This window comes from Taurulus bubalis (genome assembly GCF_910589615.1).
Source record: "Taurulus bubalis genome assembly, chromosome: 13".
Taxonomy (NCBI): Eukaryota; Metazoa; Chordata; class Actinopteri; order Perciformes; family Cottidae; genus Taurulus; species Taurulus bubalis.
This window is the reverse complement of record NC_136601.1, coordinates 17,802,085-17,829,318: the sequence shown is the minus strand read 5'-3', so window position 1 is coordinate 17,829,318 and position 27,234 is coordinate 17,802,085. Positions and strand designations below refer to the sequence as shown.

The following is a 27,234-nucleotide window of genomic DNA, read 5'->3' as shown; positions in this document are numbered from 1 at the left end:
CTGACACACAAACCAAGCTCAGAGAACCAACACAACAAAGGTTGACCTATTAAATGCATTGTGTTGCCCCCCAATGCCTTGTGTCTTCTATTAAAGTTGCTCTTGAACACACAGTGGAAAGAACTCGTCAATATTCTTCTCGTGACACCAATCGGGAATAAGCCTGTAAAAAGTTGTTGCTTGCACAAAAATATCCTGTGGTCATTACGAAGAAGGGGTAAAACTGCTCACACAAGTTAAGTGTTAGCCAGCAGCCAAAGCAATGACATTACCAGCTGTCCCGACTGTACGTTGTGTTTGGTATTAATTAGCAACTTGATAATAGGATTGATATGATACAATTATTTGCTTTCTATAGAAAATGAACACTGCTGGTATTCAATCTTCACCTCGGGTGTTACCAATTTGTCGCGCTCAATTAGCCAAACCGCAGTCGATGATAGACGAGGCAACAGTGCCAAACACAGTTTGGACAGCCGCTGTGGGCGATGGACAGCCGCAAACACTCAACAACAGCCCAACATCCCCTCGCAGTCCACTGTTACCTTGATGTGTCAGGGCCCTTCGATTTTCACACTAGTGCCGAAGGTTGTGTTTAGTGAAACTGTTGTCAATCTTCTCTCACAGCGAGACTGTGACAGTTTGGGTTTGGTTGTAAGAGCGACTCCAACTAATCCAGTTCAGCAGGAAGAGGATCAGAGTACATATAAAAACAAACTCTACTCCCACAGGGATGTGTCACATTCAGATGGGGGCCCTATTGTCCCCCGACAAAGCTTCGGTGCTGTCACATTCCCGAAATCCACGCTGGTGAACGAGAGATATTTTTCACACCAAGGCACAAAGCCACAGAGCGTCGGTCTCCGTGACTCACACATGTGGAGGAAGCTGCCTGAGTAATCACAATAATAACCATCATCATCTTGCCGTCTCGACAGTTGCTATCAGCCGGGACTTCTCATCCAATCAGGGCGCTAATACACAATCAGATCACTCAAGATGAGACCATATTGCTGTTGAATCAGCTGTGTTGGGCCATATGTGTGCGCTTAGCACGCTAATTGTAGTGTATTACTAATCACCTCCATCTCTCAGCTCGTAAAGGGGCTGATTTTAGCAGGGCTTTAAACATGGCTGAGTGGCCCTCTGGGGCTTGACTTTACCGCCTGTGTGTGTGGCGTGTTGATAAAGACAGAGCAATCTGGATTGGGAGATTAGCTGTGAAGTAATGGGCAGAGATGAAAACTAGATGTCATCTCTGCTAACCCATGGGCTTCCATGGGCTCAGCCAATTCTCTCAGTGTGTGTGTGTGTGTGTGTGTGTGTGTGTGTGTGTGTGTGTGTGTGTGTGTGTGTGTGTGTGTGTGTGCTAGCAGAGGGAGGTCAGGGGCGCGTCTGCCACGAGCTCAGCGTTCGCATCCATGACCTCATCCAAGGAAAAATCCCCCTCTCCTGCCTCTCTCTCCGCTCTCTTCTCTCCTCCGGCAGCTGAGCTCCCTCTGCATTCCTGCTCTCTGAACAGCTCCCACACTGTCTCGAGGCTGCGGCAGGAGAGAGGGAACACACAGAGTAACAGTGGGTGGATGGACAGACGGAGAGCAGAAGAGGGGAAAGTCTTGCTGAGGTCATGGCCCCCGCTAATAGTCTGTGGGCTGCTAAGGCGGGCTCCCGCGGGGGGCTTGGAGTCAGAGAGATGAATGAAGAAATTCAAGAGAGGGAAAATCATTCCTTCATTTGCTTTACATTTTCCGGTTCTTGGGCGTTCCATCATACATTGAGCAGAAGGCCGGGTGACACCCTGGACACCTTGCCAGTCTGTGCAGACAGTCCAACACATTCAAACCCGAGCGCCGTGGTCGGTTTGTCGGTCCACCACTCTAGACTCAAATAGGTGGGCATTTGAGGGTTTTTAGTGAAACATCCTGGCTATTGGATGGATTGGACAAATTGGTACAGAGAGAAGTTCTTGGACAGCAAAACCAGTGTTCTGTGATTACATATACATCTGACACATTGGATGATATGGAAGCATTTTTCTGAATATATTACAATTGAAATGTGATCTAACCATAGCATTTCCATTCCTCACTTCATTGGATCAAAATAAACATTCAATAATGCAATTATTAGCTGACAAAATTAGAATTGAATTAGAAAAGCCATTTAACAAAACAAATAACAATCGCTTGCACCAGCCCAGCGGCTGCCATTTTGACCCAGGTAGATAAACAATGTCAAGTCTGGTCTTCCTATAGAATGAATGACAAGTTGCCGGAGTTTGAAAATGAAAATACACTTTGCATTTATCATTTCATGACAGGAAAACCGCATTGCACAATACTTTTCCAGTTTAACGTTTTAATTGATATTTTAATATTATCAACCAAAGGGCAGAGTTATTGTTTGGAAACAAATTGCCAAATGGCATTTCCATAATCATTTTAATGCTGTCAGAGAACGCATATGCTAGTAGTGAAAATGAAAACACAAATTGCTTTATTTCATTTTGAACTAATTAATGTATAATTGAGTAGAAAAGAAAAAGAAAGTGCCAATGTGAGATTTTTATTTAAATGTCGTCCGTTGTATGAAGGATAGAGATTGCCATTGTGGTTTTAGTGATTCTACACATATCTGGAGTATTTCTCCACAAGGGAAATCCCTGCGTTCTTTCCCAACTATACTTTCAAGATCAAACTGGAACAATAAAGATTAAAGTGTTTGTCTTGAGGGTGAGTGGTGGAGGGGAGGGGGGTGAGGTGTTTCAACATCAGCCGACCACAAAGGAAACCCAGTGAAGAAGAATGCATGGAGCCCACTCCTTGCGGTAAGCGGAGCACGCTGCCGTCTGCTCTGACATCCGTCTGCCTCTCCTTTGTCATAAGCTGTGGTGTCAGCCAGCTCTGCTGCCCAGCACGCGTTGGGCTGATCCTCTAAGCCACCATTAGGTGATCTGCACACAAGCACTGGGCGGATATGGGAGGAGTTTTTTTTAATTTTATTTCAGAGAACGGCAGGGCATACTGTACAGAAAACAGATGAGTCAGGCATGCCGTCATCCTGTCTTCCTGTCTGTTTATGCCGTTCATGCTGTTTTGAGTTTTTTTTAGCGTGTGTGTTGTGTGTTGTGTGTGTGTGTGCGTGTGTGTGTGCGTGCGTGCGTGCGTGTGTGTGTGTGTTTCTTCCCTTTCTTTGTCTTCCCTCCTCTCCTCTTCTCTCCCTTCCTTTCTCCTGCCTCCTTACCTCGTCTCCTCTTCACCTAAACCTGGTCCCTGTCCCTCTCTGTCTCTGACTCTCTCTTCTCCTCTTACCCAGTCAGTAATGCGATGCCACCATCAGCCTCCTTGGGGCCTAAATAGACCTCAGTGAGAATTTAATAGTGTGACCATGATACACAGCAAGTGTCTGTCCTGCAGGGTGACATCAGCAGAGGGGAATCTGCTGGTATCCCTGCCCAACTCCTGCTGGCATCATGAGCAAGTGGAGAGGGACCGAACTGAGTTGAGCTGTTATTTCAACTCTACTAACATAGAAAGCAGCAGTGTGAAGCAGGGGCAGGCCCGGTCATCTGTGGGTCCTAAGAAAATGTTGAACCTGACCATTATCAATTAAACCTTACCTGTAAGTTATAATATATAATATTATTTGCATTATCTCAAACAGCATTTGGGATATGTCTTACATCTTTTCAGCTTCAGCCGTTCAGTGTATTTACATTCTGTGATGTAAATACAATGCAGTTGCATGCTGCACAGCATTCGACTTGCTAACCCACAGAGAAGCAAATTACAGCATGCACTACGAGACGCGATCCAGTACACAACATCAAATCTGACTGTTGATTGTTGGTTGACTGACCGTCTTGAATCTTCTTTTTTTATGTGTAATTTTAAAAGGAGTTCTGCAGTCCATATTATTAAAACTTTCTTACCACAACAAGTAACCAAAGTACCATCAAAGTCTTCATGACTGAAATTTACTGTAACTTTGAAGGAACGGAAATTGGTATTTTGGGACGCACGCTTTCTCCTTAAAAGAGAAGATCGTTAACACTCACATGTCTGTGCACTCTATGAACTGAAACCAAGAAACGGTAGCTTGACTCACTCCCAAGCTAATATATAATGTGATAATTAGCTTATGCTTATTTTTTTACTTTTGAATGAGCTAGGCTAGCTATCTACCCCTACTTACAGTTCTAATGCTAAGCTAAGCTAATTGACTCGCAGACATGGATGTATAAAACTATCTGGATCGACCTCATTCCAATTTTTGAGAAACACCACTGTGCATATCCAGTAGGCTGCATACCCCAGCAGTAAGCTAGAAAATGTTTTTACCGTTGGCCTTAATCTTCAAACTATGACGCTCTGAGACACACCCCACTAGCGCCAGTTTTGTCAGCATATCGATAAATATTCGTTATATTCATAGTGTCTTAAACTATTCGGTTTTGGGAAGCAAAACCACTTAGTTGGGACACGACCAGCAGTCTCCTGGTCGGAAGTCCTGTGTTTGTGTGCCGCATTACACAAACACATGACACATACAGTACACATGCTAAATGAGTGTCGGAGGAGCACTTACCAAACTGTGTTATTTGATGCTTTGGTAGTAATGAGAACTTGCAGCAATATTTTCATATTTCCCTTGTAGCTCAGCTTGATGAAGTAGTGGAGGGAGTGGGCATGACTCAATAATGACCAGTATTTAATCTAACAAATGAGGGGTGTTGGTCAGTAAGTAAATATCTTCTAAATTAATGCACAATTTACTTTCATTACTTAATATTTTCATTTCCCATTTGCAGGCGGCAGGGACCAACTGTATGTGGCTTCTTTTGCCCTTTTGGTAAGACTGCCTCTGAACATGTGTCAGCTTGAGGGGTGGAGGAAGAAAAAGCAGACAGGAAAAGGATGAGGAAATGGAGGAGGGAATAGGGATGTGAAGAGGACAGGAATAAAGTAGGTAGTTTACAGGACCTGAAGGGTAAATCAAAGTAAAGGACCGGAGAAGGAAGAGTGAGAGCTATAATAGGCATGACGTCGCTCCTCTAACTCCGTAATCTTTTTTATCCCCTCACAGGCGAAGACAAGTCTGCACCCTCTTAAGTGGAACTTCTCACCTTGACCCATTCTCCATCCTCTCTTCGTCTCGCGCTCCTTGTCTCGTGTTACCACTTCGACCTTATCTCTCACTCCTTCTCTCACTCCTCTTCATTCCTGTCATCCTGTCAACCCACCCGCCTCCTCCTCTCCTCTTCGGGGGACGACAGACCGTACAACACCCTGATCCATCGCAGCCTCTTTTTGTTTGTCATGCGACAATAAATATATGTCGCTGTTGTCACCTCATCAATCAGGCCTGAGGGACACACTGAGGCTGTGCTGGCGCTTCATTTTTACTTCACAGGAGCAATTGACGATCTCAGTTTACGAGCATTGGACAAACACACACATGAAAACACATTTTATTTTCCAGAATACCAAATTTGAACTTTATCTTTAACATCTGACGCAGACTCCGACACACACACACACACACACACACACACACACACACACACACACACACACACTCATTAATTTCAGGGTAATAATGGGTTCCTGTTGATGATATCCGGTCAGACAATAATTGCGTTTCCAACTGTTGCCGTGCGCACTTCCATATCAGAGGAAACCACCCATTGTTGGTCCTCAGTGGGGCAGGAAACACCTTTCACAACAAACTCACCCTCCTCACACTGACTCAATCCAATACAACCTCTATAGCATCTGATAATCTCAAGTATATTTGGCAATGTATCAACACATCAAATTAGTTGACTTTGCTGATGGATTTAGATCTTTTCATGGAAGATTTAGAGAGAAATATTAGGTTGCTATAATCATGCAACATTATCAGAACCCCATATGCTGCACTGATACCGAGTCTGTCATCAGCAAACTAAGAGATTATACTGTAAAGGCTTTAAAGCAGTGTCAGCGACCTCCAAAATACATAATGTACCGAAAAAATAGATCTTTAAATCACTTTCACTATAAGTTCAAACTAAAATTAGTGTGAAACATAAAAGTATTTTATGTTACAGACATGCAGTAAAATGAGTTTCGGTGAGCTTGATGTTAATAGCTGTTGCCAAAGAAGAAGTATTGAAAACAACTGCATTCTTTGTACACCGGCAATTCCCACGGAAAGTGGCCCACAATGAAATCTTCCACTTCCAATGAGTTTTGGCCACCCTGCAAGGAAATGCCTCCTGATCTGTGGACATATCCTCTTCGAGTCTCTCTAGGAAAATTCAAGAACACTCAGAAGGAGAGGACAAGAGACAGCGTTGCAATTATTGTGACCCTACAAGGAAAAATCAGGACGGGCGCAGCGCTGATGCCTGATGATGGGCCACCATGACGGACATTATTTCCTGGCTGTGGTCCACCAGGGCACTGAGGAACAGAACGCAGCGAACTCCCTTCTCTCTCGGCATTCTGTCTCTTTGGTGTCCACCAGCCCCGGGAATAGCAGCTATGTGAGCATGACTGCACAGCCCTATTTCTGTGTGCTCTGCTACTTGACATTGAGAGGCCGGGATTAGGTGGCTCCACTACGGTGAATGACTAGCCCCTGTCACATATACAAACACACATGCATACGTTCTGCGTGTTAAATCCTGTGGCGAATACAGAATGGAAAATTATCTACTGTACGTTTATTTGTAACTGAGAGACCATCATTGTCAGCATATTATCGCTGTTCCCTGAAAACCATATATCTCCAAAATATCAGCTTTCCATGAGTAAATATAAACAATTCTGTTTCAGGTTTGTGACAGCATTTTTCAGATAATCTAATGCAATATGTATCCTCTTTGTCTCTTTTCAGGTGTTACTGACTACTGCTGCACAAAATCTACCACTAAAAATCGAACTTGGTTGTCTTATTTCAGACTTTGTGGGGTTGGTAGGCACTCAAGATACCCAAAAGGAAGCACTGCAAATGACTTTCATGATACGTCCCCTTAACCTTCAAAATATCGGCCTACACCATCATATTCTGTGTTTTTTTAATTGTTTTATTCATTTGAACTAATTGTGGGGGGGTTTTGTTAGGAATTAGGAATTGAATTTAACCTATCTGACATGCATTGAGTTTACTTAAAGCACAAGCTGAACACACGTGCATTGATTTTTTTACTGTGAAAAGTTAAATGCTGAACTGCTGTTTTTTAGTTGCTCAATAAGGAGTGCTGAATCTTGAATCAGGCACCACACCCTTTTGGTTCAGCTGAACATCTGTCTTTAACTATACCATCCCCCAGTGTGAACATATGAGTCCTCCAGTATTTTGTTTATTCAGTATATATAGAAAGTATGGGAATCAAAGCCACAAACAATGTTGAAAACTATCTCATAGCAAAGATGTAAAAACTCCTGTTTTGCTGTGTACTTTCTGCGTGTAATGGTTCGGTTAACCCCTGTAACCCACACAGAACCAGCACCAAGGCATTACTCTACCACATACCCCCCAACACCCACACACACACACACATAGTGTCTGTGTAACAATATCCGTGTAGGAGGTGACTTCAAGGGGTGACTAACAAATGCCTTTGAGTCCAGCTGGGTCTTTTGACTTTCCTTACCCCCATTAAACCTGCGTGCAGCATACATGACAGCATTGTTGCATCCTGCTAGTATTTGCCGTATGTGGTCTCTCTGAACTCTGCGGCATTCAGGGCTGGTTGTGGGCTCAGATGTTAGTCTCAGATGGTGTGTCTTTGAACATGACATCTGTTGGCTGTGTGAGTAATGGTGTGTGGTGCTGTGGCACGACGTGTTGTGGCTGAACATCAGGTGTTCCCCGGCGGGTACGCTGCACATCTGTTCCCCGTGGCTCAGTACGTACACACAGCGGCAAGTGAGTCCTGACTCTCATTAGGATTGATCTGTCAGTGAGTCTGATGACGCTGTGGACAACACATGAAACTGACAACGTGTTCTTTTACATTGGGTTTTACAAGAGAAAGGCCTCTGGGGAACATGTTCATTTAGATGGAAAACAATCATTTGTTTAACAGTACAATTGGAAAATATATGGTATCCCCATTTAATTCACTACCCAGATAAGCAGATTTGAACATAATAAGCTAGGGGGACTTTCTGACTCCCTATCTACACAGCACTGGCTAAACATATTTGTCTTTTGAGCACATAAAAGCATTGCTGACCAGAATACAGGTGCTTTGATTAAAAGCATTTGCTCACACGTCAGAGAAAGGGGAAATACAAATATTATGTTTACTTTAATTAAAGCTCCTGCTTAGGCCAAAAGAACACACTTGCGTTATCATCATCCGGGCCGGCCACTCTAAAATATCACATTAATATGCCTCAGGAAGTGAACCAAAGACCAAAATAAACTGGACCTAGCTTAATTGATCTGCCAGTACAACATGTGAAGTTCCTATTAATGCACAGAGGTGTGATGTCATGAAGTAAAAATTACATGAGTCTAAAAGTCTTTTTGAGTCTTTTTTTATTTCGCTCTGGAAAAAAAAAGAAATCACATAAATAAAAATCACTTCAATACTGCAGGACAGGATTTGAAAGGGTGGAACACTGTAATTCACATTTTATTTTCTCTTTTGCATGACAGCCTAACATAGATCTCAAGGATGTATTCCTCTAATGGCGGTAAGACAACATGAGAACATATTTATACCAAATTCTTGCTACAGTGCATTTGATCTTTGACTCGTTTTTGAATACAGTCGCTGAGGGCAGTTTTTATGTGGCCTTTAATCACTACACAGCCAGTACAATGTATCGTGATGACAGACATTGATGCCAAAGACTCACCCTCAAGTGGCAAAAATTTGGAGTAAGAGCAGCCCCTACCCCATTACCACTGCCTTTGAGCAAGGCCCAAAGCTGCCTAGTGGCTTACAAATCCAACTGGTTGCACTTGGCAGCTTCCAGGTGTGAATCTTTCTAAGTGTTGGAGTACGAGCAGAGCGTTGCTCTCAATGAAACTAGCCTGAATAATTTAAAAAACGATCATGTCTATTCAACGATCAATCTATTAATCACAGTGCTATTGATCGCCTACTGAGTGCCCAATTTAAAGCTAAGAATCGGATAGTTATGCATCGAATCCCTTTTCATGAATCTCTCAATGAGCTTCAGCATTGTTTGCTTTTCTGTTTCATAAATAAATATCGTCCAATAAGAAATATAAAAACAACTGTAACATCATTATTTTAAAAACGGTTGAAGGTGGTTAAAATCTCTATAAATACAGATAGCTTAAATAAATAAATTAAAATTATAAATATACGGTTTACTGTACACAAAAAAAAAAAAGATGGACTTGTGCAGGAAGATACAAAATGCTTGAGTTAAAAATCTGGTTCAGTTCAGTCCGAAACGACCTCTTTTCACACAGTCGAGAAGCAGCACAGAGTCTAGACATGTTCCTTCTTCTTCTCCTCGTTCCCTCGTGCTCATCACCTCCGGCTCGTCACATCTCCAGTCCATCCTCTGGGCCGTTAGTATTCCAGTTTCAGGTGGGCCAACTTCTTCTGAGGCCTTCAGGAATATGTTCACCTGCCCATTTTTCCTCTGAACGTCTAGCAGGGGGTCAAGGCAGACAACAACCTCGGTTCCCTTCTTCGTGTACGATCCTTTTCCCTCCAGGACCTTCCTTTCGCAGTTCACTTCTCTTTTTCTATTTTGAGGTAGAATTTCCACATCTTTGCCTGGCATGAAAAAAAAGAGGGAGAGGCCATGAGTACAACCGTATATTGTTCAGGCGAAGAAGAAGATGAAGAAAGAAAAATGACGGTGTTTGTCGGTGTATGTGTTTGTAGCCCTGTTCCTCACTACTCACCTCTCTTTGTCTCCTCAGTGGTTGGACGCTAACCCTAGTTTGACCTTCTCTTCATTCTCTACATCATACGCTCCCCGCTTGTGAAACCTGTGATCAACAAAAGAAAAAGGAGCTTGTTCAGACTATTTTCTGTGTCTATCCATGGCAAGTATCTGCTAAGTTACCAGAAAGTCCTTTATCTGTCCGTGTGTATGTGTGTGTGTGTGTGTGTGTGTGTGTGTGTATGGTTGTTAGTGTGTGTTTGTGAGTGGATCTGTGTGCGTTTCACTTACCTAAGCAACAACAAAAGGCCGATTATGGTGAGGCAGACAGACGACAGCACCACCGCCACCACGGCCAGAGCTGTGGTCCGGTTGTAGCCCTCCTCGCGCTTCCCAAGGGGCAACGTGAAAAACTCACACCTTTCCCCAGAGTAGCTCAGGTGGCACCTGCAGACAGGACGGAGAGGGAATCGGTTAATAATTTGGCAGAACCCAAGTGGCGGAGACGGCGTGCAGATAGATGAGAGATACTTACACACAGGACGGGGCGTGGATGTCCCTCAGGTACTGGCAGGTGCCGTGAATGCAGAAATCTTTATACTTCCTCAGGCAAGGATTCCTCTTGTTTCCCTTTCCCTTCCCCCTCTTTCTTCCCTTTCCTCTCCTTCTCTGTCCTTTGGTGTGTTCTGTCTCCAGGATGGGAGCCGGATCTTTTGGTTTGCTTACCATGGCAACTAAACCAAAAAAAGATGACAAAAACGTAATTTTAATATATTTGTTTGCGGAGGCAAGTGATGAGAAATTTGAGACATTTGAGAAATGGCAAACTCCCTTACTTCGTGGCAGCTCCACATAGTCTCCAGACATGCCGTCTTCATACTCGTCTTCAGAGTAATAATCCTCGTACTCCTCCTCCACGCCTTCCTGACCATAATCCGCAGTCGTCGGACCCACGCTTCTGCTCTCCTCCTCCAACCTCATGTTTTTGGTTGTGTCCAAGTTGATCACAGATGTGTGCCGCTGCCTGTCGCTTTCATACCGGTCAACTGCGGCACCGCTGGCCAGTCTGGACACCACTGGATGAAAAGAATGAGAGGGTTTAAAATGTTAAAATTGCATGTAATTTTGTTTTGAAACAGTCTCTGACAGAATAGACCCCCACAGACACCTCAGAAACTCTTCCTCTAGGGGATGAGCAGTGCAAACAGGTTAGTGTGCCAAGGTGGGAGGACCTCTGAGGGCAAGTCGAAACATGTTGGAGGAAGCTCCATGCAGGATTTTGAGCTTTCAGTGCAATCCTACTGATCCTTGTTAGGAAACACACAAACTGAGATACAGAGCAAGGGTTGACAGGTATTCACCCCCTTTGCTCAGGAGCACTTTGGCAGAGTGGAAGCTGGCCAAAAATGGGTCTTGAACTTGAAATGCAGGAAGGGAAAAGTAGTGTGTGGGAGGGGGGGCAAATAGAAGTTGGCATATAGTCCCTGTGTCTCATATACACACGCATGAAATGCATGGACAGACCGTTAGCTAATGTCAGGCAAGAATATGAGTTAAAAATAAATGTATCCAGTTACATAAAGCATGCTCTAAAATAGAGAGATGACCCCGTTAGCTCCCGAATAGCCTGGCATTATGAAAAGCCTGAAAGGTTATGAAGTTGACAATGTTACAGCCACGCTGGAGAGGTGAAGCCGATAAGCCAGGAAGAGAGGTACACACAGGCAGCTTCTGTCAAACATTATAATGTCCCTCAACAGAGCAGGACGCTGATATCTCACAAAAGCGCACGTGAAACTCACCCAAGGCGTGAGCCAGTAGGAGCACAACACCGAAAATCCTCATCATGTCAAAACTTCCAGGGATCTACAAGTTGTATTCCTTTCCACTTGTTCCGTTTCTAAATATTCCTTCCTTCTCGACTTTTCTTTTCTTTTCTCTCTCTGTTTCTCGGTGCGTTTGTGTGAATTAATTCCGCCTGTTTGAGTCCTCTTCGCGTCCAGGATGTTGCGGCGTCAGAGGAGCGGAGTGAAGGAGCGCCCGGACCGAGGCTGCGCGGTATTTATGGCCCGCCTCGCTTCACCACGCCTCCGCGGCTCAGGCCCCGCAGCGGAGGACAAGCGTGGAGGATGCAGGCTGGACGTAGTAACCTTGTACCTTGGACGCTCACCTTGTAACGATATCAGTACGGTGCTGCATTCATTGGTGGATTATTAGGTGGATTATTTGGTGCGTAGTATGTAGGGCCACTTTACATTCAATAAATACTCTGATGGTCACAGTGGTAGGCATTAATATGAAGTTATTACTATTTAAGTAGACGGGATTCAGCCTACTATTAAGGCTTGAGATGTTTTTAAGAGTTGTGTATTTCAGGGTTGGCTATATAATATCGCTCTCTCATCCTTCTGCTGTCTTTTTAGATGGATGGGTGGATGGACGGACAGACAGACAGACAGACAGACAGACAGACAGACAGACAGACTGACAGACAGACAGAGAGAAAGAGAGAGAGAGAGACAAACAGACAGACAGACAGATAGATAGATAGATAGATAGATAGATAGATAGATAGATAGATAGATAGATAGATAGATAGATAGATGGATAGATGGATAGATAGATAGATAGATAGATAGATAGATAGATAGATAGATAGATAGATAGATAGATAAATGGATAGATAGATAGATAGATAGATAGATAGATAGATAGATAGATAGATAGATAGATAGATAGATAAATGGATAGATAGATAGATAGATAGATAGATAGATAGATAGATAGATAGATAGATAGATAGATAGATAGATAGATGGATAGATAGATAGATAGATAGATAGATAGATAGATAGATAGATAGATAGATGGATAGATAGATGGATAGACAGAAACTCGCATAAAAAAATAAAATGTATTTATGTAATCATAATAATATACAAATAATGTATATTCATTCACTCACTTTTAAAGTCTAAAATTGCAGGGTATAAACTGGACTGGGGAATTTCTTTCGGCCTATAAATAATAAAAGCACCTTGTAACAGGTTCAACAGGAGACTGTACAGCTTGTCTGCGCCACCACGTGGTTAAACTAAGAACTACATCACACTCGGAAAGGACTACAAAAGGACCTCAGTGGGACTTGTTTGAAGTTGTAAAAGGAGTGGCGAGAAATCACTAATCGGTTTAATTACTACGTTCATTATCTTGTCAGAAGCGTCTGAGAACAAGAACAATTACCTGGTCTTTAGGAGAGGTTGTTTTCATAACATTTGTACAAGGACTTGTTGCTATAGTGGGTCAATATGTCTTTTATGGGAAACGCCTTTCCTGCAGGTTTTAGATGGATCGAGGCCCACAGGATCACATACAAATGCAGGATTATTTCGGCGTCTGTCTGCCGCCCCAGTCCAGTAGGTGGCGCTGGTTCCTCCTAACCGCCAATAACCCAGAAGAGAAGAAGAATAAAGTTCTCACAGCGCGTGATTGCTCTGGTCTGGTCACGTGAATACTCGGGGAGAGGGGAGGGTGGGGGTCAAACATGGCCGATGAGGCAGGGGAGGTAAACACAGCTGTTGAGGAAAGCGAAGCGGTACAGCAGCTTGATGAGCCCGAAGTTTCGGAAGCCGCGCCCGACGGCGAGTCCGGCGACAGCGACGGTTGGGACCGGACGGAGACGCCGCCGCCGGCTCCGGCTCCTCCGGCGGCGGCAGAGAGCAGTTGGTCCGCTCCCATCTTGTCTCTGGCTCGGAAGGCCACGGAAACGATTAGCAGCGGGGTGAGCTACGCTGCCGCCCAGAGACATCCCTCACTGGGGTCCGCTGCGAGCTCTCCGACGGAGCGGGAGTCCGGACCGGATCTCAACAACGCTTCAAAGACGCTTCCAGGTGGGCTGTGGCTGTCACTCACCGTTGACCCTCTTAACACTCCCTGTTTCATCAAAAGTTAGTGAAGTTGTACAAAAGTACAGCCAGAAAGTCCACCTCACCACTTCCTCTTGGAAACTAATTGTCAGCTGTCAGGACACATGACTTCAAGAGCATAATCTTGATTTCAAGGTTTGGTGTTTTGCCACTAACTACATGCATGGTGTTTGTTCTGCATTTCGTGGACACGAGCTTGCATGCCATCTTCCTCCAAAGCCTGCATGCATATTGTGTGACAGATTTAATTCAACGCTTTTCCTTTGCCTTGCATCCTTGACAGTTCTGCCCCCCAAAGACCCCATGGCAATAGAAAGATCCAACCTCCTCAGCATGATGAAGCTGAGCATCAAAGTATTAATCCAGTCCTCCTTGAGTCTGGGCAGGACGCTGGACTCGGACTACCCTCCTCTGCAGCAGTTCTTTATCGTCCTGGAGCATTGCCTCAAACACGGACTGAAAGGTGAGACGATCACGGAGGCTGACCTTTTTGAACCGAGTTGTATTTTATTCAAATCTGATCTCATGCCACCAGCAGAGATGACTTTTCCATTTTGTTTTTCAGCCAAGAAATCCTTCATTGGTCAGAACAAGTCCATATGGGGCCCGCTGGAGCTGGTTGAGAAGTTGTGTCCAGAGTCTGTTAACATTGCCACAAGTGCCAGAGACCTGCCCGGCATTAAGTATGCTATAGCAAACCATTTCTCCCAGTATGCTTATTGCCTACAATGTAAGGTTAAGTTGTTTATTGGGGGATTCATTTTTATTTAATTATCTTTTTAAGGACCGGCTTGGGCAGAGCAAGGGCTTGGCTGCATTTAGCGCTCATGCAGAAGACGGTAGCTGACTACATGAAGGCTTTGCTGGACCGCAAAGATCTCCTGAGGTTAGTAACCATGATGCGTTATGTGGGCCTAATATAGCTACCCTTTTATATTTGTTATAGTATTAATATGTTAATTTGTATGTTAACAGCAAATTTCCCCCACAATTTAAAATATTTTTTTTAATTGCCTCTGTGTCTGGCCCCTCCTAGTGAGTTTTATGACTCTGGAGCATTGATGGTGGAGGAGGAGGGAGCGGTGATGGGGGGACTCCTTGTGGGCCTCAACGTAATTGACGCTAACCTCTGTATAAAAGGGGAGGATCTTGATTCTCAGGTGAGTGCTGGCAGGTGTTGTGGGCTTTCACATCCCAGCTGTTGCATCTAATTTTCTCTTTGAGGGACAATTTGTCTGTCAAACACAGTGATCAGTTTCTCTTTCCCCGTTTAGGTGGGAGTCATTGACTTTTCCCTGTATCTGAAAGACCCTGCCAACAGCGTGAAACCAAACGAGTGAGTGCCTGCTTTTCGGATGAACTGAGCATCTCCCCTTCACTGCTGTTTTATCATGTTTGGAACCGCTCTGGTCTGATCTTAGTTTGAACTCTTGCACGAAAATAGTTCAATCCCACACAGACCCAATGCACACTCAACCCCAACATTGCTTTATTCTTTCTCTTGTAGTGATCTCAAGATGACAGCCATATTGGATCAGAAGCACTACATTGAGGAGTTGAATCGTCACCTGAGTGGCACCGTTACCGACCTTCAGGCTAAGATGGACTGTATAGAGAAAACCAACAGGAAACTTGTAGAGGAGGTCAGACTCTGTGTGTGAATTATTATGTGATTGTGCTTGTAATCGGTGGGCGTGACACATTTTAAGATTGCTTTAATCGTCTAAAAATAAGCCGTTCCCCTCTAATGTCAACATAGCGCCTTTGTCTATAAGCCGTGCTTCACCTGACTGATGAGCGTGTGTTTCATTTTGCTCAGCTGACAGCGGCGACAGACAGAATCAACTCTCTGCGGGACGAACAGGAACAGCTAAGAAAGGAGAATGAGACGATCGTGCAGTCCAGCCAGAAAAAGGAAGAGGTCGGAAGGCAACTACAACAAGTAATGGCAGCTAAATCACTCCTAATCTAGGAAAACTGTATAATGTGTTTTGCTTTTCCAGGCAGCCCTTCAGGACAGCCAGGTGGAGCTGGAGACGTACAAACAGACTCGACAGGGCCTGGATGAGATGTACAATGTGGTTTGGAAGCAGTACAGAGAGGAAAAGCGCATTCGCCAGGTCAGGTATCAACCAGCTATATAAAGCACAAGAATATGTCGTGCATGTGGCAAATATAAATTAGTCTTCATACATAGCCAGACAGAAGCCAGCAGCATGAGTGCTGATGAGTCATGTGGCCTCATGTTAGCAGGAGCTTAAGCAACACGTCTGTTTTATTGCACTGGTTAGACTCCAGAACTGAATTAGACTCATGCCTGTTGTGTGTTTGCACTGCATGCTGGCAGGACCTGGAGCGTGAGTTGGAGCTCCAGGTGGGCCTGAAGCAGGAGATGGAGGTGGCCATGAGGCTGCTGGAGAAGGACACGCATGAGAAACAGGACACGCTGGCAGCCTTGCGGCTCCAGCTCGACCAAGTCAAGACTCTTAACCTGCAAATGTTCCACAAAGCTCAGGTAGATAAACAAGAATGCACGGTTTCTTTCTTTCTTGCGTGGCCGCTCAGACAGAACGCACATTAATACAACCTCTGTGGCTCTTAAGGATTCGGAACGAGTAGCAGTGAAAAAGCAGGCCGAGGCGGTGCAGCTCGAGCAGAAGATGGACGAAATGGAGCGAGCCATGATGGAAATGGAGCAGAGGTGTGTATTGTGCAGGTGTTTTTGTTTTCAAAAGCATGTTCCTTTTGAGAGTAATATTCTTCTTCCTGGTCATTTGTGCCTCACAGACTGCAGAACTCGGAGCGAGAGCGCAAACAAAGTGACGAGTCAGACAAAGACATGAGGGTGGAGCTGGAAGGAAAAGTGGATGTTTTGCAGAAACAACTGACTGACCTGGATACACAAAGGTTAAGACCCACACAGCTGGAATTGAATTTAAACTGCATTATACAGAAGCACAAAATTACTTTTAAATGTGTACTGCACAGGGAATAAAAGGGTTAGAAACGCCAGTCTATAAACGTTATGCTCAAGATAAGATTTGAAACACTGCACTGATTTGGCTGACATGAGTTAATGCACGACTGCGGAGCAGTTAGGTAATGAAAGCGTCTGAGCTCACACTTCATTTAAAGATCAGTTCAACTTTCTATTCCATCTAAACTGGACATGGTTTCCTACTCGGTGGTCTCGATAAGGGAAAAATGTTTCCTTTCATGGTGCAATGGACATACTTATGGCTCCTTCACATCTTGAGCTCAAACGAGTGTAAAATCAAATATTTGCACGAAAGCCACATGCATACATTTAGATTAGAAATCAGAATTAATGGGGATCCAGTAAAAAATGTCCCTCATCGTATCTGTATTCCGACAGTCTCACCGTCCAAATCAAGTCCACATTAATTACAATCTATGGATTCATACAGGAAGTCTTTAAAAATGCCTTTCATTTCAGGCTGTTCAAGTCATTTAACTTGTAGATGAAATGGAAGAGATAAGTACAATGTTACTTGTTTATAGTATCACACACTGTAGCACTCTGTCACTTTGAAGGGGACGGATGCAGCAGACACAGATCTCCTCAGGCGCTCTGTCAATTTTTGTTGTACGAAATAAATTGACATTTTGCGGTGATGGTTGTTCCTTACAGTCGGTTGTGTGTGTGTGTCAAACATGCTGTTAGAATGAGGGTTAAATTGGCTGTAAGAATCACCGTGTCTCTTCTCTGTTCTCAGGCTGGGTTTGGAGAATGAGCTGCGCACTGAGAGGGAACAGAGACAGAGCCTGCAGAAAGCGCTCCAGCAGGAACAGGACAACAGCATCGAGCTCCGCACACAGCTGCAACAACTCCAGGGCCTTCACTCGGTCAGTCACACTCACTCACTCACTCACCAGGGTTCGGGTCATTCAGTTCTGGAGGTGGATTCTTTCGAAATAAGGAAAAACGTTTATACGTTCAGTCTAAACTTCCTACGCAGAGGTCTTTGTATATTTTTGCGGCACAATTAGATTTTCCAGGAACTGAGACCCACACACGGTCACAAAACGACCACACGGCATAAAGGCTTCTTTATCGTAGCGTTCAGCTCCATTTTAATTCATGGGTTTCATCTCAGACCGGTTCCAGGATTATTTGCATTGGACGCGGCAGTTTAAGAGTGGTTTCTGTTTGAATATGCCATTCATAATATATCAATATTTGCTACGTAATGGCAGAAGTTCAACTGGTGCAACAGACTCAGCAAAACATTGATCTTCCTATTTAGGTTTTTCTTAAGTGACTGAGCAAATATTTGCTAACCATGTGCAATATTGTGACGTTATGGTTCTTGTCTCTTGTGAATTGACGGTGCAGGAGCTTCAGGATTTGAAGCATGAGAAGCGGCAGCTGCAGCAGACATGTGGGCAGCAGGAGCAGGCTCTACAGGAGATGGGGCAGCACCTCAGCCAGTCAGTTATTCTCATTTAAAAATATTTATTTTTTTGGGGTAAAACATGTTCCATTTTATAAGGTTTTTGTGTTGCTTTCACCTTTTGGTCTAAAGGTCTAAACTTAAGATGGAGGACTTCAAGGAGGTCAACAAAGCTCTGAAGGTACAATGTGAAAAAAATGGTTTACTTGTAGAATTGACGCTGTGATATTTGAATAGAGCCTGACAAGTCCTCTTGTACGTCCGTTGCTCCCATCAGGGCCACGCCTGGCTGAAAGATGACGAGGCCACTCAATGCAAGCATTGCGAGAAGGAGTTCTCCATTGCACGCAGAAAGGTAGTCTCTTCCCCCAAATCTCATATTAGTTGTACCGGTACTTCTATAATCATCTTCAGATCAATGAGGCGTCCATGTTTGTGTGTTGCAGCACCACTGTAGAAACTGTGGAGACATCTACTGCAACACTTGTTCCAGTAATGAGCTGGCCTTACCGTCCTACCCCCGGCCTGTGCGGGTGTGCGATGTGTGCCACGCCCTCCTGCTGCAGAGAAGCTCCTCCACTGCTTCCTGACGGCTGTAATGTTTCTACGAGAGCTTTGTAACACTGCACATGAGCACCCACTATGGTTTTATAAGTACTGGTGTTTGAAGAATGTCATCAAATCTTTGATTTGATGTTCCATTTCCACTGTTGCCTGAAATTCAGGAGCATTAGTTCATCTGTATTAAATAAGACTGATGGGATGAGCTCCTATCATGTATGGATACTATGTTAAGGAGACTTGAGTTTGCTTCAAGAGGTTGAAATCATTTAGGATAATTATGTTTCTTTGGACTGGAATCTATTGGTACTTGATAAACTGACCATTTTAAAGTGTGTAGTTTTTCTAATAAACTGTTGTTTTAGGTTATGAAGTCTCAAAGATACTTAATGTTGGATCATCAGTGTACTTCACTTTGATATTATTCATTCTTGTCATGCATCTAATTTTTTACAGCTATATGGCCCCACATGCAAACTCATTGTATAAATGACTGTAGAATGTTAACAAATAACTATTTTAGAATGTACTGCTACAAAGCAATCTTAATTAATTTGGGGATGGTGATCAAAAGTTTTGTATCTACGCATTTGATAAATGAATAAAGCCTCCTTTTTGCAATGCTCGTTTCAATTAGATATTCCAGACTAGTTTATTCACTTTGTGCACAGGAAATACAAATAGCATTTGAAGCAGTAGAAACCTTCATGTCAGCAGATTTGAAATTCACTTGCCCTCCAGAAAAAAAAGGTATCACACCGTAAGAAAACAGAACATGCTCTCTCTGACCATGTGTAGTCTCAATTCAGATTAACATTTTAACTGGAAATAACAAAAAGAAAGGCTTAACACTATGTAGAAGGTGAAACAAGGTCAAAACATCAGAAGATAGACACTTTCAGATTATTTTGTTTTGTTCATGCACTCAGACATTGAAACTACCCCACCAGCACAGGATGAGTTAACGCCACCAGCACAGGATGAGTTAACGCCACCAGCACAGGATGAGTTAACTTTAGGGGACAGCCAGGTTTATGGAGAACAATAACAAACAGCACACATCCTTGAAATGAACATTTAAATCTGTGAGAATGGGGAAGACAAACAGCGCTGCTCTCTGACACCAGACGATCTCACTTCTCTCTGGAGATCATCCACTTAAAAAAAATACAAACCCTACCCCCTCAATGTTTTTATAACCTCACCCTACGTTTACTAGGTGAGACTTGCGTTCCAGTCCTTCCAGCAAAATGCTGAGTTAAAAAAAAACATCAAATTATGGAAAAGAAATCTACATTCCCCATCCCCCGCTCAGTCCATTCATAGAGCCTCTGCTTCCTCCTCCTCCACCGCCGCCGTAGTAACTGCTTCCCATCCCGCCCTGGTTACCTAACAAGAGAGAGAATACAAACTATAGGACCGAGGAGTTCCTTCAGGACTCAGACACAACAATGCATTTCTGTCCTTTCAAGCAAAAACAAATATAAAGCCCAAGTTTTGTTACTTGTGTATTAAATAAGTGGTATTAGAGCAGGAAAGGTTGAACTTTATTGTGGCTGTAGAAACTTATAACAACGCTGACACTCACTGTAGTCACTGTAGCCGCCCATATTGCCCTGGCTGCTGTATCCACCAGAGTACCCTGAGCTCAGCTGGCCACCGCTGTAAGACGACTGGTTCCCTGTAGAGGACAGATCACATCCGGTTCAGGAGCACGTACAGAATACTAATTATTGCATAGATGCTGTTTTTGTGAACTGATTTTCGCCCAAACAGATGCTGCTAGTCTCACAATCGCCACGACTGAAACTCACCCATGCCACCCATCATCTGGCTGCTGTATGCGCCGTTACTTCCACCTGCTGTTGAGTTCAAGAACAGCTCCACGTAGCGGTGCTCTGAAGGGCAGGGAGAGAAACCATGACCATCATTATGCAAACTCATACGCAGGGCAGAAGTGGTTAACTCAAAAATGTAAAACTCACGCATGTTAGCTTTGTCTTTGGACATGGCTGCCACAGCATCTTCGTGTGTCGCAAACTCTACATCTGCCTCCCCGGTTACCCTGCCGTCTGGGCCGATCTCAATATGGACCCGCACTGGATTCAATGGCGAGAAGAACTAAGGAGGACACACTAGTGTTAAGATATGAGCTGAACATCTGCAATATGCACACAGAGTGAAGACAATTTCAGCCATCCAGTGGTTGTGCAGGTATTTTGCAGTCGTTCCCCTGACTTACATTGTAGATGTCCGTCTCCGAGGCTCTGTAGGGCAGGCCCCTCATGTGGACACAGTGGCCTGTTGTGCTCTGGAAGGAAGAGCCGCCGCCATCTCCATATCGTCCATCCGATACACCTAAACATTTGTAATCAAGATTTACACACAGCCTTACAAGGCCTCTCCTCTCTATTTTAAAATCGTATCAATCCTATTGTGCAGTGTTAGCATGAAGGACATAAGGCGAGTGGTTATCTAAAACAATTGCAAAACCGATACTAAATCAGATTTCAGTTCACATTTGGTCCACTTGACACCCACCTCCTCCATAGCCGCCGCCTCCACCACCGCCACCGCCGCCGCCTCCTCCACTACCACCTCCGCCGCGACGCATTCTCTCATAGGATCCCCCTCGGCCCATCATGTTGTAGCCGCGACCACCCGAGGGCCGGTCATAGGGGCCCGGTCTCTGCATGCCCATGGGCTTTCGCTGGGGTTCGTAATGGGTCCGCACCTCAGCACGGCTACTCTTGAAGATCTCAATGTACCTGAGAGCATAGAGATAGCACAATGAGCGCATGGGGAATGAACCAGCCTAAGCAAGGCTACACTTGCTCAATACTGTAGTCCATAGGTAGTAATATCTTTGAGTGCTTGAGGCTAGTTGTTAAAACAGTAAATAAAAAGAACAACTTATTTGCAAAAATTAAGCGGTCCAAAATGACCAGGGCCTTATTGACTTTTACACATTTCTTATAGTTACCTGAAGTTAGTTATACAACTGATTCAATACAGCGTCCTGTGTCCTCGCCATGACAGCCATTGTCCTGGTTTTAGAGGGACAGAGAGGGCTCCAACCCTCCTGTAACTCACTCTAAGCATTACCTGTGACAGTGGCCTCCAGATCCATGTGTACAGTGGCCCTCTGATTTTACCACCAGGGAGACTCCTTACCATTTATCAACCTGGACTGGTGTGTAGTGCTGAGACACCATTTGTTCTCAAAATTAAGCATGTACTCTAGTTAGCGACTCGTGTCATACTTGTGTATGGTGCCCAAGCACTAATCTTCCCATTGAACATTGTGAATGTGTGCCGTATTTCAATCTAACATGACAATGTGTATATGAGTTTGTGGTGAAAATTACAAATATGCGTTATGAATTAGCCAAGATTACTGTAGTGTCCGATTTGCATTTGGTTCAGATGTTGAGGGTGCACACCATAAGAAAAGCAACTTATCCAGCCAACCAACCAACCATCCCCACCTGTGCCCTATTCTTTCCTTGTGTTTCTTTAGAGCCTTTTCAGCTATATCCTGTGAAGCAAACTGCACGAAGGCCTCCCCCGTACTCCTCCCCTGGATGTCCACCGGCAATGTTATCCCATTTGGCACGATTTCCAACCCTTTAACCCAAGGACAGATAACCCCAGCAGGGGACATATTAAATCACATGCCCAATGACAGAGAGAACTTTCTCTAAAGAGAGATAGAAAACTTATGGAAAACTCTACACATCATCACACATACCAGTTCAGTTTTTAACCAGTGACTGGCTATTTAAACGAGTTATAGTTACTGTATTTTGGGGATAAAAAAAGAAATGAGGATAGAGGAAGAATATGGAAAAGGGCACTGTGTGCAACATCGGGCTAGAATTGGTGTGTTGATGAAGAGAGAAAGATCCTGGTGGGTGACATGAGTTAAAATGACTAATGGCTCAGTAGGAACTAATCTAAAACTTGGCGAACAGTGTATACAAGAATGATGCATTCAAAAGACAAGGGTGTGAGTAAATGGGGGAGAGGAGACAATGATACTGGGGCAAGAGACCGTCTCCTCAGTGATGAGTGAGACCCATTCCATCATTAGAAAATTACCAGTAGGCACGGACAACATCAACGTTTAACTACGCCTCATTACAACATCGGACCCAATGAAAGAGAAAAAAAGTGATTAAAATGGACGTATGATGGATATGATGGGCAAAGAGGGGAAAGAGTGTTTGCATAACAGATTTCTGCCCCCGAGCTTAACACGGTCTTTAAATAATGCCTCCATTTAAATTCTAAACTAGCTTCCCTTTCTGCCGTCATTTTCTCACTGATGACAAATTCAAAAGCAAAATTCTATAACGTAATAATATACATTAGGTTATAATTATTTTTCCAATTCCAGGCTTACTTCTTTGTAAAATCAATAATTGGTAAGTGTCCATAGCAGAAAGGAAACAAGAAAAGGAAGATGGAGAGAAAAGGAAAAGAAACGTAGCACCAACTTTACATTAAGGAAGTTTTACAGTTAACCACCGAGCAAGGCTTTTTATACCTGAGAAAAACTGCACTATCTCTTCCTTGCTGCAGCCAAAAGGAAGGCCTCGGAGTCGGACAAGCCCATCTCCTGCGGTTTCTGGGCAGTTTGGACCAGTGTGCTTCATGACCCAGTCCATCTCGACATTGTTGGATTTAAAAACTGTATCACAGGACATACAACAGTCAGTCATCACAGCATACATTTTAGACAATTCATAAAGGAGCCATTATCTGTGAGCAGCTTTACACACCCTCGACATATCTGTGGCCCATAGTTTCTCTGTCCTTCTTCACTGCAATCTTGAGATCTTCTTCGGTCTCCATTTCGACAAATGCCTCCCCGCTGGGACGCCCTTCTCTTGTGTAGGTGAAGTGGATGCCACCTCCGTTGCTGATCATTTTGCAATCTGCAAATGTAATGTATATAATCAAATCAATTGTAAATGCTTTAATTAAATAAATACTTCATTATAAAAAACATATGAATACGCTACCTGAGAAAAACCTCTGCACTTCATCCACTGAGCAGGACCATGGGAGACCCCTGATGCGTATTACGTATCCCTCGTCGGCCATGGCTTATTACAATACCTGAAGAAAAATATTATTCAGAGTATGAGAGATTAGGACATACTACTAGATCATACATTCAAACCATAGATCACGAGTGCCAGTAAAGGTGGGTGGTGTGGTTACAATCTTCTATCATGGTATTTAACAATTTTTCATCTAATGTTCCACTCCTGTTCCACTTCAGAAGCACTGTGATCCTTGCCATTGCTTTAAAAAGACCTCACAAGCTAATTCTGATGAATTAAATGGTCAAAGATGGGAATTTAAATTAATTCCCATCCACGTGCTAGTAACTTCCAAGAACATTGGACTTCCACGTATGGAATTTAATGATATTTTAGTTAATGTTGTCACCAATACACATGCAGGTCTACCACATCGATGTATATAGCTGAGGTATTCACGTTACAAGCTTGGACTCAAATACTCACTACACTAAACATATTCCCGACACTATTTTACTCAAAATAGGTTTTTAAACCGTTAACGGTGTGAGTTACACGGGCCTCGGTAACGTTACATCTGAACGAGCATCAGTCGGCAGCGCCATCTTCAGGCCGTTTGATAGCGCTAACCAACCGCTAGTCCATAAAAAGTACATCACGGGACTCTACCATACAACAAAGAATGTTGTTTTCTAAAAATAAAAATCGCAATAAATGATCAAAACGACTTTATTTTCTAACACTTTCTCGTTAAAAAAAAATGGTGACCACTTGATAAAAAGCGCGAACGCGTAGTGGTCACCGTTACTAGCTAACTTTAGCGACATAACGTGTAGCTAAGTTACTTTCTACCGCCAACATTTCTGGTTGTTGAAGCGTTTCGATACATTCGCATGAGATCGCAGAAGCAAAATTACGAATCTGTAATTCGTACATTTTTGGACAGGATGCGTGCCCCCCCGCACGCTCACCACCGCACCCAGACAGAAGAACAAAAGCGGCCCTCTCACCCGGCGCCATGTTATTAGCGTTAACTGTTAGCTAGCTCTCGCGCCAGCGTTAGCTAACTAACGGGATAACAATAGTATCTAATATACACACCGGCTACGACGTTATGCTGTTCGAGGAGGCAAAGTTGGCGATGCATTCAGATAAGGCAATGTAAACGAGATTTAAACAAATTAATTTACCTGATACAAACGTAGATACCACACGCCGGAGTATGTATGACCAGACCTGCGTGATGCAGCTGAAACCTTGTGCTGGGTTGCCAGAACTCTGTAACCAACCCCCTTTCGGAGACTACAAAAAGCCCCACTTAACTAATCATCGCCTCCGTTCCAAAATGCAACACAATCACGTTGTTCAACATCATCGGACATTTCGAATACTACTATTATCAATATTAGTATATTGCTGTTTTAAATTGTATCAAATTGCATGGATTTCAAGTGAGCTTAATCTCCTGTTATTTGTTCAAATTCTACGGTTAAAACCATATAGACCGTATATAAGAAGGTTAGAATTTACAGAAAATGTGGGATTTTGCACATACCTGGCAACCGGTTGAATAACCAATCGCCGCCGAATTGCTTGCGTCCACGCCCAAAAATGATGACGTTGCCGCCCAAGGCCCTGGCTGGCCGGGTGCATCTCCTGGTTTATATGTAAGGTATTCTGATTACAGTGGTCTCTAATTTGTAATTATTTTAAGGTAGAATATGTGTTAATTCCCCAACAAAAAATGTCACTAACAATTCATAAAACAGTAACCTAGTTAGTATAAGCTTGTTTCGCCTTGGCTGTTGGTTTTGCTGAGAAATGTGACTGAATTTATTTTAATAGTTATAAACGAGCAGCTCTCAAATTCTTAAGAACAAGCTAATCAAATATGTTAGTTTGTGACGCGGCAGCCCAAAGGTAATAAAAGTAAGCCACACATAGGTAACTTGTTGAAATCAGTGGACCACCTGAAAGGTTTGATGCAGGAGAAGTTTCCCTTCCTTCCGCAACTTCAGAAGTGCCCTTTAGCAAGGCATGTCGTCTCCTCCTGCTTTAGAGAAACTGTTTAGTGGTCAGTGGCAGGCCACAATAATAAGGATTTCCAAGTATCAAATTGAAAGTTAAATAACTTAAATTAAATTTACTACAGTCAAGCGATTAAATATAGTTTTGAAGTACTGGTTATTTTCTGTTTTTTTAATAGATTCCAAATACACATCATTGGGAAATGTATCACTCTCTACTCGTTAGTTACTTTGCAATAAGTCATAAAATATGATGCATCCAGTTATTTTTTTATACAAGTATGAACCTGGAAATTAACATATGTGACCTATAAAATACTACTTCTACAATGCATTTACTTTTGATTCTGAGGTACATTTAAAGTAATACATGTTTTATAAAGATAATCATCCAGTACCAATGTAACAGTTTACTACATGTTATACTGCAAAAAGCAGAATTTGCGTTCTCTGTTATTAGTCTCATGGAATTCAATGACATTCATTTTTTATGCAAATGATTTCTAGGAGGGAACCTGAAACATTTACAATGAGATCAGACACTTTTTGATTACGCAATCCCTGGAGTGCAATTAAAACAAAGAAGAAGTTTCATCAATGCATAAATCATCTAAGCATACACAATAGGTTAAATAATATCAAAGGATTATGTGTTTCTTATTTGCAGTAAAATATATATGATAGCAATTCATTTCAGATTACAAAATGTGATCATGATCCAAGGTGACCAATGTTTTTTCTTCTTCTTCTTGTTTTTCCTCTTTGTGGGTGTTTGTTTTGTCTCATATCAATGCCTCTTAAAGATTCCACCTCTATTTCTGCTCATTATAATCTTATTATTGCTCATCAACTAATCAAAGCCATACATTACATCATATGCAATGTGTGAGGTTCAGTTCAGGATAGTCATTGGCATTTAAACAAAAATAAAATGGATAATTAAAATGTACAACAGGTGCCACTTTACCCTCACATGAACCATTCCATACACGTGATTCCCCCCAAAGAGTTTACATGAACTAGTAAAGCTAGCTACCAGTTAAGTTGGCCTACCATGTCATATCTTGACGTTCGTTCTACAGCCTCGTGATATTGGTAAACCTAACATGACGTTGCGGTCTCATGTTTGACAAGCTGTAACTCTGACCAATTGAAAACAGAGTTTTTTCCTGCTCAACCAATAGGGGGATCAGGATTTCTTACAGAGGCGGTCGTTCTGAGAAACAGTGCGTATCGGGTTAGGTTGTTAGAAAGTTAATGGCTGGGGGAAAGAGATCCTCCTCAACCCTCGCTTCGGGAGAGTTTCTGGATTCCCTGAAGTAAAATCACGCAAATATCCTAAAAGAAAGAGCCTGGACGGACGTTTAAGTCAACAACTAGCTCGT

General features: G+C 43.2%; 3 protein-coding genes across 5 annotated transcripts; 1 reads left to right on the top strand and 2 right to left on the bottom strand.

Moving 5' to 3' along the window:
• Window positions 1–8,524: 8,524 nt before the first annotated feature.
• Window positions 8,525–11,876, bottom strand: hbegfa (heparin-binding EGF-like growth factor a). Of its 2 annotated transcripts, XM_079229056.1 has the most exons (6): window positions 11,672–11,876; window positions 10,706–10,945; window positions 10,405–10,603; window positions 10,161–10,316; window positions 9,889–9,975; window positions 8,525–9,757 (listed from the first exon to the last, which is right to left on the bottom strand). In XM_079229056.1, the coding sequence occupies exons 1-5, from the start codon at window positions 11,715–11,717 to the stop codon at window positions 9,903–9,905; spliced, it is 714 nt and encodes a 237-aa protein (XP_079085182.1). In that variant the 5' UTR covers window positions 11,718–11,876; the 3' UTR covers window positions 8,525–9,757; window positions 9,889–9,902. The 2 variants fall into 2 exon arrangements, with proteins under 2 accessions (XP_079085182.1, XP_079085183.1); XM_079229057.1 differs by lacking the exon at window positions 9,889–9,975.
• Window positions 11,877–14,083: 2,207 nt separating this feature from the next.
• On the top strand, window positions 14,084–19,385 carry rufy1 (RUN and FYVE domain containing 1). Its single transcript, XM_079228487.1, has 16 exons — window positions 14,084–14,258; window positions 14,361–14,478; window positions 14,580–14,681; window positions 14,832–14,955; window positions 15,070–15,131; window positions 15,303–15,438; window positions 15,615–15,716; window positions 15,799–15,915; window positions 16,143–16,310; window positions 16,399–16,496; window positions 16,583–16,702; window positions 17,533–17,662; window positions 18,153–18,247; window positions 18,343–18,391; window positions 18,488–18,565; window positions 18,657–19,385. The coding sequence occupies exons 1-16, from the start codon at window positions 14,099–14,101 to the stop codon at window positions 18,798–18,800; spliced, it is 1,803 nt and encodes a 600-aa protein (XP_079084613.1). The 5' UTR covers window positions 14,084–14,098; the 3' UTR covers window positions 18,801–19,385.
• Window positions 19,386–19,390: 5 nt separating this feature from the next.
• hnrnph1 (heterogeneous nuclear ribonucleoprotein H1) lies at window positions 19,391–23,880 on the bottom strand (the record flags this gene model as incomplete). Of its 2 annotated transcripts, none has more annotated exons than XM_079228488.1 (10): window positions 19,391–20,160; window positions 20,360–20,452; window positions 20,586–20,669; window positions 20,757–20,892; window positions 21,014–21,129; window positions 21,313–21,539; window positions 22,260–22,398; window positions 23,321–23,464; window positions 23,556–23,711; window positions 23,799–23,880. In XM_079228488.1, 10 exons carry the CDS (start codon window positions 23,878–23,880, stop codon window positions 20,063–20,065), a joined length of 1,275 nt encoding a protein of 424 aa, XP_079084614.1. In that variant the 3' UTR covers window positions 19,391–20,062. The 2 variants fall into 2 exon arrangements, with proteins under 2 accessions (XP_079084614.1, XP_079084615.1); XM_079228489.1 differs by having other exon boundaries at window positions 21,364–21,539.
• Window positions 23,881–27,234: the final 3,354 nt, after the last annotated feature.